At 36.0% G+C, this 12,832-nt stretch overlaps 3 protein-coding genes across 3 annotated transcripts in view; all 3 read right to left on the reverse strand.

Annotated features, from left to right (window-relative positions):
• Positions 1-9,938, reverse strand: part of LOC494409 (sushi, von Willebrand factor type A, EGF and pentraxin domain-containing protein 1) — a 39,936-nt gene extending 29,998 nt beyond the window's left edge. Inside the window, exons 1-2 of the mRNA XM_018815546.2 lie at positions 9,836-9,938; positions 1,369-1,600 (exon numbers count right to left, since the gene is read on the reverse strand). Coding sequence (XP_018671091.1) covers positions 1,369-1,559 — 191 coding nt within the window. The 5' untranslated portion in view covers positions 1,560-1,600; positions 9,836-9,938. The remainder of the gene's footprint in view (positions 1-1,368; positions 1,601-9,835) is intronic.
• Positions 8,859-11,657, reverse strand: LOC100184934 (ubiquinone biosynthesis protein COQ4 homolog, mitochondrial-like). The gene is made up of 5 exons (XM_002128386.5): positions 11,555-11,657; positions 10,970-11,169; positions 10,418-10,526; positions 9,836-9,938; positions 8,859-9,024 (listed from the first exon to the last, which is right to left on the reverse strand). The coding sequence occupies exons 1-5, from the start codon at positions 11,655-11,657 to the stop codon at positions 8,859-8,861; spliced, it is 681 nt and encodes a 226-aa protein (XP_002128422.1).
• Positions 11,658-11,664: 7 nt separating this feature from the next.
• LOC100182566 (NADH dehydrogenase [ubiquinone] 1 beta subcomplex subunit 10-like) lies at positions 11,665-12,467 on the reverse strand. Its single transcript, XM_004225543.4, has one exon. The coding sequence runs from the start codon at positions 12,418-12,420 to the stop codon at positions 11,827-11,829; it is 594 nt and encodes a 197-aa protein (XP_004225591.1). The 5' UTR covers positions 12,421-12,467; the 3' UTR covers positions 11,665-11,826.
• Positions 12,468-12,832: the final 365 nt, after the last annotated feature.

Here is a 12,832-nt window from a genome sequence, read left to right on the forward strand (position 1 = left end):
TGTTATAAGTTTTCATTGGAATTAAATTTTAAATAATTGTTAAAATCCAACATAAATGATGTTTTTTTTAAGCTTATAGGAACTATTTTTAAAGTTACGTTTATCAAATGTTTTTCGTCACCAATTTCACGGAAAACGGTGGAAATAAATTTCGGTATTTTGTGTCATTTGGAAAACAGATTATATTTTGTATATTTATGGTGAACTCGTTAAATCTGTTGTAGTAAACATAGAACTGCAAATTAGGCACTGCAAATGCGGCTATCGTATCTTGCTTTGGGCGAAACCGCTTTTAGTAAATGTCATAACAAAGCGGGGACGAAGTTATAAAATGCGGGATAATAGCGGTTGCGATATACGTAAATGTAATTACCTCTTCGAATACCATAGCGAAAATTAAATTAATTAAAACAACAAACGGAGGGGAATTAGCAGCAAAACATCGTTAAAATACGCGAGAAATATAAACTACTCGAGGAAAAGTTCCAAATAAAAGCGTGGTTGCAAAACCCCCCACCGTTGTAGGTCGCAACGTTTAGCCAAAATTCCCCTCGACCAATGAACGCTCTTGATCCTTGTTCTGGAATTCGTGACGTATATTCGGTTGTGACGTAACAGACATGAGTGTTTTATCTGTTTTCAATCAACACCGCAAAATTTTAGACTTATCCGGAAATTGTTCATTTTGTCACGAACCCTGGTTTAGGACGAATAAGGAGTTACAGCGCATCCCTGGGGCGACAAACACACCTTTAATAAAGGTTAGGAATTAATAATGAGGTTGGACCTCGACGAGGATATCCGAAATCTCGGGTTTGATTGTTTATTAGAGGATTGGAATAAATATTATTCAAGAAAAATTGTGAAAGTGATTTTTCTGACCTTCTGAATTGTTTTAACCTCAAATGTTTCATCTTCTATACAACGAGACATTATCAAAAAAATAATAATTGTCTGTAATTTTATTGTATTTGTTTTATTCTTTTATTCCTAAACATATTAATAAATTATGAACGCTGATGTTGCTACTAGACAATATACAAAAAATATAAATAATAATTCAACAAAATTTATAATTTGCCGACGCATTTCGTACTAATATGTACAATTGTCACACGACTAGGTTATTTGGATTATTGAACAATATGTGTTAAAATAGTTTCCCATCTTTCCCCGCTGCTACTGTAAGACGTCGAAGCATTCAAATAAGTTTACTAAATCTTTAATCTCTCTCCTCTTATTTTTTTTTGTCTACACGCCACATTGTCGAAATAAATTAAATAAGATAACATTATATCCTAAAACATTTTTATCAGGTAAACAATGGACAAAGCATTAACTAAATGGCTAAATAGTTCAAACATTCACCTGTATCGTACTGCTCCTTGTATATACCTGAAACCGACTTGAATCGTTTGCGCTGATGAGTCTTGTATGTTGATACCTGCCGACCCCGTAACAGGGGTCCTTCTTCGGATTCTACTGGGTGCCCTTACCCTCCGAGAATGCGCAGATAATACAGCTATGCTTAGATACAACAGAAGTAATCTTAAATTCATGTTGTTTTTTGTTCCAAATTTCGTGGCGTTTCTAATAATTCCTGCAAAGGCAAAAGGTAATTATAATGTAAACCTCTGTTTGAACAAATGCTGAAACATTTGATTATTTTCTACGATTTTTTTACAAATATTTACCATTCACGTTAAAACTTTTACATTTGTAACAATTTTGGTGATTTATAATATCGGGTTAAATTAAAATCCACGAAAATTTTAATCCTAAGTTTTATCTGCTATAGATCGTATTAAATATACAAAGCTACCGGCGGTGAGTCAACGTTTAATATTTTAATTTAAATCAAAGAACATTCAATATACTTGTGGTCTTTAAGTCTGATAGCAGGCGCCGATTTAATGACAAGTCTTTAAGTAGACACCATCATTTATATAAACCATTGGCGGGTACGTGGTGTTAATTTAAAATATTCTCACATCGTCGGCCTGCGCGCAACCTTATAAGCGCATGACTCGGCTACGGATTTGCGGGCAGAATCAACACGCGATCAAACTTTAACATTTCATGTTGGTTTATATTAAAATATCGGCGTTGGTTTATATTCAAATATCGTGCCGACAAAACCTAAATAAAATACCACATTATGACATCATAATACTGCGCATCAAACAGCATTGTCATGTCATACTACTTAAGGTTAACCGCGTCGCTATGACCCGCTAAAGCAGCAATATCCCACAACCTCTCACCAGCCACTCCATGCTTCTGAAAAACCTTGTAGCGGTACCTGCTTATAAACGAATCCAGCCTTCAAAAAGTTTTTCTCCTTGCGAGGCAGTGGGCGTGATCGATTTGCTCCCCGCCTTAAATTAGCCACGCAATTGCGTGAAGTTACGTAGACGTCGGTAGCTGGATAGGTCAGCTATTAAATTCATCAACTATTTTCGTTTATCATCCGGTGCGCCGTCAAATTGATAAAAAATTCACAAATTTTATTGACACAAATCTTTTGCCAAATTATTTTGGCCCCACCTCAACCAAGTAACAACTGAAATAACATTTTATTTCACCCTGCTACACCCATATGCGGGTATATGTGAAGTCTTCAAATAGGCGTTACTCTGCAATTTACAGCCGAAATAACAAGCTAGTTGGAACTGGCTCGTCTTCTAATTTGTATCACAAGTCTGTAGGTCGTTAGATTGTCGGTTATTTGTTTTCTTTACAGATTTCAAGTTCACTTTTAAAAAAATAATAAACTTCCAATTTAACGAACTTTGCGTTGGATTTAGATGGCTGAGGATTAAGCCACTAAGTTGTGCATATATAACTCTGTTATTACATTTTTTGTGTAAGAAAAACATAAAATAAATTATAGTAGGGGGGGAGAGATGAGACGTATTTTCATTCTATTTCTAGTTCTATTTTTATGGTCGTTATACGGAAGCATGTACTGTGTAAGCTATTAAAATATCGTTCATTTAGTAAATTGTGTTGTAGGTAAACTTAGATTCGTCGTTAAGGTGGTAAAAATAACCCAGGTATGCAACTATGTGCTCGCTACTTGACCCTACAAAGAAAGACATTAAAAAGTCGCCGTTAGTTCTCAGATCGAAGCAATTAACCGACACTTACTATCAAGGTCTGGATTGTTGCGTGCGGATCTAATTACAAGCTACTGTAGATCAAAATCTTGACATAAAAGAAAAAAGTTCGTGTACCAAAGTCAAAATATGCCGCAACCACGTGATTGTGGATCACTGTGACGTAACAGAGGTATCTGTTGATTTGCAGTTTCGAAAAACAACACAATTTCGAGAATTATATTTTGGTGCAGAGCGATTTTGTTTGTTAGTTTTATATTTGCGAATATACAGCATACCATTTTGTTTATTATATTTGGATAAATCAGACTACTCTATGGTATGAGGCGTGTCGTTACACGCAACTTTTCTCCCAATTAAATTTTACCTTATTTTCATAAACACAACTCACTGTGAGTTTATTGTATGTTGGCTTTATAGTTTGTAGGCTACCTGTAGCTTGTTTTTAACGTCTGTCATTTTGTCACTAATTCCTTTCTATTCGCTGTTTTTAAATTATTTGATCTTTTCTATCGTAATTAAAGAAGTAATTAAAATTGATGCTAATATTCTACAAACTTTTATCAATATTGCATAACTTGACCGGGGTCGTGAGTTTAGCATAAATACCGGTTCGTGAAATATCGAACTGCAACATCAGAGTATTCGAGGAATTCGTCACATAGTTTATGCTTGCGTGCAAAACATCGCGTGGTTTACGAGAACAAACGTGAAAAAGCGCACGAATAGAAACGATATTTAATGGAGGGAAAATTACACGTGTTTGTTGTAATAGTGACATCATGGAAATATTTAAACCAGGCAATGATTATGATGAAACAATGGTTTAATACTTGTCATTATGACAAGTCCATTGTGACGATTTCTCGGTTTCATAGTTTTGCTGTCCGCACTGTACTACAATGTGCAGCATTTTGCAATCTCTATATCATATGTAAAGTTTCCACAAACATGGACATTTAAATAGTTTAAAGAAAACCTATGGACCCTTGGATTTAAGTCAGTGTTGGCCGATTGCCCCAACACCCTGCGAATTTGGCCATAGTAGGTATATATTACTCCCAAATTAGAGTTTTTAGCAAGATTGTCTCTTTTATTTATCGTATGTAGAGTTTATATACGGACTCGGATCGTATGCATATTGTTCATCTTGTGTTGTAATGTGCAACATTTTGCTACCAAGCACAAAAAGCTTAACGACGAACAGTAATGTTTTAAATGAGTATTAGTTTAAACATAGAAAGTTTTAAATAATTATATGAGTCACTTTATGGAAATTTTACTCCGCGAATGCATTACAAATACATCTATAACTGTGCCCACGTTACAGCAAGACTTAGGGAATTAATCTTCCCTGCTTAAGTAATTAAGCCATGAATGCTACACACGATACACAGCCCCTCACGTTATATGAAATGGTGTAAACGTTCTGCAGTCTAAAATCACAGTTTGGTCCAATCGTGCACGATTGCCATGCATATGACGTATCTAAACCACACAGAAATCGCCAAAAAAGCCGCCAAAATATTGCTGAACGTGCTACAATAGAGCACGGACGATTGACATTTCTATTATTTAGCCAATATAGCAGGAACTGCTTATATAACGTTGATGATAAATTTAAATGGGCGCTATAAAATAATGACTTCCGTGAATACGCTGACATGCATGAACTATATCGAAAGTTGCGTATCCCGCAAAGTTTATTGATATTTAATTTGACAAATCATGTCGAGATAAAACTTTAATTTTGTAAAGATTAATTTTTTCGGAGCCAAGAATCGAGAAATGTTGCGTGTGTATTATGATGTAATAAGGAAAATTTTAATATTGCGAAGAGATGGATTAATGTTTTATGTAACAATGCCTATTGTAATTGTCGCTATGTGAAACACTAATTGGTATGACGTAATAATCAAACCAGCGCGAAACGCGGAAATCTCATCATTATATCGATTAGAAAAACAATTAAAGTTGCAGTTTTATGTTATTATGACGTCATAGAGACATCGATCACTTGAGTTTCGCGCACCGTTTGATACGTATGTGGAACTTATAATGGCTTCTATGCACGTTATGTGTTGAGTCATAATTTATTGAAGAATTTTGGAATTTTGTTCATACGTACATCCCTGTCTCACGTGAGGATATTACGGTACGTTATACTACGCGCGTGTTTTAGGGGTACTTCGTGCGCAATTTACGTTGCGTAACAAAATAAGTACAGGGACAACTCAAGCTTTTTAAAATCTTAAATCCCATGCCTTGCCGCAGAACCTCACCGTTATAAAATACGTAACAGGCCTATGAAAATAAAAAAAAGTGTTTGTCTTAACATTTTTCTGCGTACAAATATACAATATAGTAAGGTGGGAGATGGTAGAAAACATTTTTAGTCTATTTTCTTTTCCAATTGCAATTAATTTGATTTACCAAACAAACATTTAAAGATCTTTTTATAAAACCGTATCTCACGGCTCCCATATAGATTGGTAATTGTTTAAAACACGATCAGGATATTTGGATATTATGTGTCAAAGGTGTTCCACCTTCCCCTCCCCTACTATATCTTAAAGACCACCAACAACTGCTAATATTTAGACCCAAATTTTAACATTAAAGTTTGCGAGACAATAAAGTAAGATAATGACGTCATCGTGTTGTTTTGTACATTTTATTATATTCAGTCACGACGTAATTATATAGCTTGGAGTCTTGTTTAACGCGCAGCTGGTCAATAATGATGCAAAAGTGTTGCGACGCGCACAACGGTCGAGAAGTGCGTAATGTAATTGGCATACCAGGGCAAGTTATACACCTTAGGTTGCCGCTTAATCGTCTCATCAGGTCGATTGAAATCGGTTTATAATTATTGTTTACATTAACTTCGAAGAAGGGTGGGGAAAGTTAGAGCTTTAACGAATCTGAATGTGAAGTAAAGGCAACCATGGCTTGCATGGAATGTAAATCACCCGAGGTTATGTTTGATATTGCGTGAATAATTTTGCGATAAATACGACGCAGCTATAACTTTATAGCTAAAAACTCAGAAGTATGGGTTATTTTTAGGTTCACAACACATTAAGATCTTTTGGATTCTTTTCTACCACACCATATTTTAAACACCTCCTATTTACAATTTACACAACCCAAGCAGAAACTTCTCATAGGTTATTGTTAATCACTATATCGTGGCGCACCTAATTTGGGCAGCCTGGGTTATAAAAGATATCCCATAACTCAAATAAATATAAGCTATATTAGGGCAAGATGGTTTATGCGATCTTTCCATTTTATCGTCCAATTTGGTAGCGAACAAATGACATTAAAAGAATTATATAACCGTATCCTTAGCAGGACTCTAAAAGAGATTTGTTAATTGCTTTAAACCACGATTAGGGAATAATGAATATGTGCTGAGGGTATCCTATCCTACCCGCACTACTATATATTGCATTTATTAATCCATTCAACCCTCTCCTTTTTGCAAACATTGCAAAACTCACGTTCGTGACGTCACGAAGTACGTGAAGTAATCCAAATGACGTCAAATGATTGACGTGTGTTGTAACAATTGGCATTGTGTCGTTTGACTTACGTGAGTTGCAGACGATTATAAATGTCAACAAGTGTGCAAAAAGCAATTTGTTTACAAATCCCCACGACTTACAATCAACGTGAGCTTTAATTATTCGGCATATCTTGGAAATTAGACAAAGTATGGGACGTAATCTTTAAGTAATGATTCCTCCACTTAACGTTGAGGGTTCAATTAAACAATTACAACAACGTGTAGGAGGCATAGTGTTGTGTAAGTGTGTGGAAAATTCCCTTGTTAAATTATATCGGGTTAGGGAATTCTTGATATGATACGTCTTCATAATATCCCACTGTTCCAAGTGCTGGGTGAAAGTTCTGAATGTGCAGTATTATGCGTATATGGTACAAGTGGTCTATGGGGGAAGATGGATATACGGTTAGAACACAATATCCCATATTTCCTAATCTGGGTTTTGCATTTAGCATGACCTAAACTGCTGGTGTAAGTTGACATGCATAATAGTAACCCACAGGCCACAAGTTACCCTTAATGCGTGGTTAACGTGGCGTCATATCGTCATGGCATTCATTATACAAGGCCTATATACGTGTTGGTATAGGTTAAGGTTTAATATAGCATAACGCAATCTCGATGTTTTTTTTTATAACTCAAGACTCACGCTATAGACATCCTGAGCCTACGTGTGTGAAATGACGTAAGCCCTATAGGTTTGGGTTTAAAAATCACGTTTTGCGTAATTCGGTTGCGTGGTCGGATGAAGGAAACGTGAAGGTTTAGCAGACATTGCGTAATTCTACGGGAAACGCAATATTAGGATTGAAAGCGACACCATGTATGGTGGGGTAAAGGGTCTGCCGGTGCGATGCATTCGCGGAATATAAAAGATTTATGGTTTATATTCTGCATGTCTGTGCCAGTGTCGAAGCACGGATTCGTGTGGGTATCGAAGTGTCTAGCCATGAATCTATGGATGGGTTATTGTGGGGGTTGCGACTGTATATAAGTCACGTTCATTGCTACCCAATGGTTTTAATGTCTAAGTCACGAATAATATGACGTTATTCGTAGACGAATTAAGTTTAATGCTTCCGTACTTCGTGCGGTTTAGTGAGGCGTGAAATGGCAGGATAGAACTTAATGTCGTATAATTGGATAAGTCATTATTCAATATTTGTTCGTGTGCTTTGTATATGGATGTCCGTGTATGCATCTACGTATATGAATGCGGCCGATATTGGGGCAATTAATCTGCATGCAATCTGCGAGTTGCAACAAACTTGGTTGCGTGAGAGTGATTGTTATGTAATAAACGAACTGAATGTTGCTTTATGATGATTCAGACAGGCTGATCGGAATTTTGTCTCGTTTTTCCAATCGAAGATAATGTATAGTAGGGTGGGGGAAGATGGGACACTTTTTACCTCTATTTTCACCTCTCAGTTAAGTAAACAAGGAACATTCAAGGAACTATAAAATTGTTGTGCCAAAAGTGTTCCATCTTCCCCCAGCCTACTTTAGTGGGGTAAGATGGATAACGTTGAACAATATCCATATTTCCTAACCATGTTTTTAACAATAAACAACGCTATTTTACGGTCGTGGGAACACGGCTGTATAATGTTCCGTAATTAATCTTTATTTACTACTAGGATAAATGGAACGAAAAAATATAATGAAATGCATCATCTTACCAAGATTAATGATAAGTACAAGTACTCATAGTGAGCCTCGAACACGCAACGCTGAACATTGCAGTGTTAGCCGAAAATGTAACATTTTGGTTTTGATTTTAAATTCATAATCTGATACGGCTTTTCGCATAAAGCAGAACGACTTGAGATAAACGGCGGTAATTTAAACATTTGTGAAGTATTGAACAGCGACCTCTTGTGCTAATAAAACTTAAATAAGACCGCACACTAGAACGCAATAAAGAGTCGAAACGTAAATGACCTTTTGGCATTGCATAAACACAGTGGTTACCAGTGGTTACATTGTATAACTTATATTAGTAACCACTGGATTAAACAGATAAACATTGAGTGTCTTGCCCAAAGACACCTTTGCAAAAAAATAACGTTTTTCTAAACTTCTGCCTAAAATTACAACTTAATACACAAAAAAACAGGGAAAAAATCAAAATATTTTATTGCATTAAAATAAACAAATAAATAATTTCAAGAATGGGGTAAATAAATTTTCATTTCATCTCTTAAATCATCAATATCTTGATCCAATCTTTCTTCAAAGTAAATATTCATGAAAAACTGACAAGATTTTGCAGTCGGTATTATCCATGGTAGGTCTTGCTGCAGTAAACGTAATCTTCGCTTTCGACTTAATCTGTTGCAATTATTTTCATTTTACTGACAATATTATCCAACTTTTTGTTAATGATTTTCTGGATGCAATTATTTCAAATTTTTTTAACAATTTTAACATTTTTAAGCAAAATTTGAATCATATTTTATATTTAGCCAAAATTTCATTATTACCCATCGACTAAAACACTTTAAACGGAGGTCACCGGGTTTAAGTCTGGGTGCTAACACCAGCATGCTCTGGTTGCAATAATGTTTCAATTTACTGAAAGATTAACAATCTCAGGATTTTTAAGTAGGCAAAATTTAGAAAACATTTAAATTTACAATAACCATTGTCTCTTAGTAGACACTTTTGTTATTTAATATGTAAAACCAAAGTTTATGGTTATTGCTTCAACCCAGTGGTCACTAGATTGCTATCCAAATAAAATATCAAAAGTAGGAGCACATGGCAACTGTATATAACTGTCATTTAAATGATTCAATGCAAAGGTAGGTTCAAACCCTACTGCTATCACTGCTCACTGCTAGAACTGTACTGGCATGCATCGGGGTGGGTTGGGCAAGACACTTAATGAACATTGGCTTTTGGTTATTAATATCGTTTGTTGCAAAAAATTAAACATGTTAAGTTTAAATGTTCTATTATAACTCAGTTGGGCGTGGTCATGCAGTGAGACATGCCACGGGTACACAATGGGCGCGTTGCCCCACATCTTTAAGTAAGAGTTTAAAAGCAAAAATACAGTGACAATTTAAACAAGGCGACAATTTAGTTACACTTACACACAATCACACACATTTAAGCTTTAAATATTAACCCCCTTTACCTTGTTGTGCCTCCAACTGCAGCCATCCAACACATAGGAAGGAATGTTTGTATTGCTTCAAACCATTTCACTGCAACCTCACCTCGGAGATTTGTTCGTTGACCTGTGTAGTATTTAAATCATTAACTGTAATATAAATGGATGTATCTACAACATGCTTGGATGAATGTAAATTATTTATTCTTGTGTGACGGGGCAATGGAAGTAGTTATAACAAGAGTTCTCTGTTTCATACACTTCGTGCTGCTTACAAGATACAACATATGTAACTCATTTATTCTCGCTTGGCAGAGCGACAATAGTGGTTATAACACGAGTGTTCTGTTTGATACACCTCATGCCTGCTTACAAGTTACAACATATGTAACTTACTTATCTTTATGTGGCGGCTGGCTGGAAACAGCAGTAGTTATAACATGGGTGTTCTGTTTCATACACTGCGCAACTAGTTACAAGTTACCACACATGTAACTTTGTGGGTGTTAGGAGCTTTTCAAGGCACACTGGTGTGGGGTAGCACTGAGAAAGGCTGAATTAATCAACCAAACCCACAGACAAAAAACATATTTATTACTTTCCCACCTAACAACAGATGATTGAAGTCGTGTGTTTCTCGGTATCGTTGTAAAACAAAGGCGAGCTCAGGGTCGTCTACAAACTTGACATCTCTCCTTGAATCTGGAGTAATGTTCTGTAATTCATTTATATTTTGTAATGCATACGCATTTTTACTTTTAAACAAGACAAAATTTGGGAAACCCATACGTATTTTCACAAATGTAAGAATAGTATTTTAATATTTGTGAACAAGTGCTGCAGTAATAGACGTAATCACGTAACATTAAGAGAAATTAGGTGTTACGAAATATAGTTTGGAATTTTAGAAAAAAACATTTGCAGAGACAAATATATAAATTACTGGAGTGTAGGACCAAATCTGGCCTAAATCTCAAGTCCTCCACAAGGACCTCAACCATGTAAAACAGAATCATAATTTTCCAATGTAGATAAGTAATCTGGGTGTTGTCATGTTGTGGTAATGGGCCAAACCTGGGTTATATCCTAGGTTTTGTAACAAGGACCTCACCCATACAGAAAGTAAAATAATACAAACATTAATGGCAATATACTCACATATTTGTTCAACATGTTAACATATTGTCTTCCCAGTGTAGACTCAGGTAAAGCTCGTAATAACTTCAAGTCAACAGTTGAACTATTAACACGAGGTTGTTCGTTTAATATTCTTCTTCCTGTCTCGTCATCCAACATTCTCCCACGCATATGTTCCAATGCATTACACGCCGTTGTTTCGCTGCACACTGCAACCATGTCTGGGAATACAAGTTGATGTGGTTGGGATTTTCTAACATAACGAATGAATAAATTTAACTTATTTATGCTAGCGTGCCAGGGCAGTCGTTTTAACGTGGGTGTTCTGTTTTATACACCTTGTGGCCGCTCACAAGTATCACGCATGTCATGTAACCTATTTTTTATTGTGTGTGGGGCAACCAAAGTCTTTATAACACCAGTGACTAGGTGTTTTTGCATAAATCACCAACAAATTGTACAACACTCAAGGGTAGTGTCATATTTTAAAATAACCCAGCTTTTTGGCTAAGCCACCTTGCACATTAATAATAAGATGCCTGATATTTATACAGTTAATATTATTTTTTATAACATTATTTTTTATTACACTACAAGACAACATACCATCTCTGTATGGATTCCTTAAAGCAGCAACAGCAGATGATCCAGCAAGTAATATTCGTGATAACTTTGTGATTGGAATATGATTTGGGTACAAAGCAGCCATGCCTACATCTAACCATAAACAACACACAAAATATGAGATAAATTATTATTTGACACAAACTACCACAGCATGTAAAGAAACTATGGAACAATTTGGCTTGGTTGTCATAATGATAAACACCAGTATTTCATATATCACTTAAATGTTCAACAAAATAAAGTCCAAATATTTAACTGGATCCGGCAACCCTTGCCAGGTATCTATCTTCAATATAACGATTCTTCTGCTTCTGTAGGACTTTTCGTGCAGTCAGGGCGCTACCAATGTCACCGTACTTCACCTGCCACGCATGTGTGGCTTGCTGCTCCATCATTTTGATCTCCTTGCACTTCTCCATGTCAACATTCTGGTTTTGGATCTGGCACGCTGTCAGTCGTCGTTTAATGACTTCAATTATTTCTTGGTCCACCTTCTGGTCCCTTCTGAACTGAGCCTCTGCCTCGTACACACAAACATAATCTTCCACTGAGCATTCCCATATGTTTGGCACACGAGGATATTTATGATGATAATATCGTCGCGGCTTCGTCACACGAATGCTGTCGGCAAATTTTTGAAAGTATTCGATTGGTTTAAACATAGGATAATACAAGGCCGAGTAAAACATGGGTAAAAAGTTAAACTTGCTTTTATTTTCAATGATTGGAACGTCTACGATTGGATCATTGTAGACTCGGTTTCGTTCCCGAATCCTTGGGTCAGGCAGATTGTCAACAACGCCTGGAATTTTTGGCAAACCAGAAAGAGTTGATTCTGACTGCATTGTCAGGCCCTAACAAAGTTTCTGTTGTAGCATAATATATTATGAATGAAACATGAGTATTCACGATTTCACGTGGCTTAGCTACCGCAGTCGTTATTACGTTTTATTGCAATGGATTTTTTGTAACCCACCTTGTTGACACATATAAGGTATACATCGTATGTTATTTAAAGTGGATTATTTATTCTAGCGTAGCTTTAAAATGGTGCTAGATGATCAATCACAGCGTAATGCCCACTTAATCTGAAAACGTTGTAACCTTGTACTAAAAATAACAAAACCGAACTAACTATACACAAAGTGTTTTCTGGCATAAGTTAGGACGATTGTGAACACTGGTCATACGATCCCCGACTGGGGAACACTGATGCTAACCTCTAGTTAGTTTATTTGTATGCATACGCCCGTTGTA

The sequence above is a fragment of the Ciona intestinalis genome, chromosome 1 (assembly GCF_000224145.3).
Source record: "Ciona intestinalis chromosome 1, KH, whole genome shotgun sequence".
NCBI classification, from domain to species: Eukaryota; Metazoa; Chordata; class Ascidiacea; order Phlebobranchia; family Cionidae; genus Ciona; species Ciona intestinalis.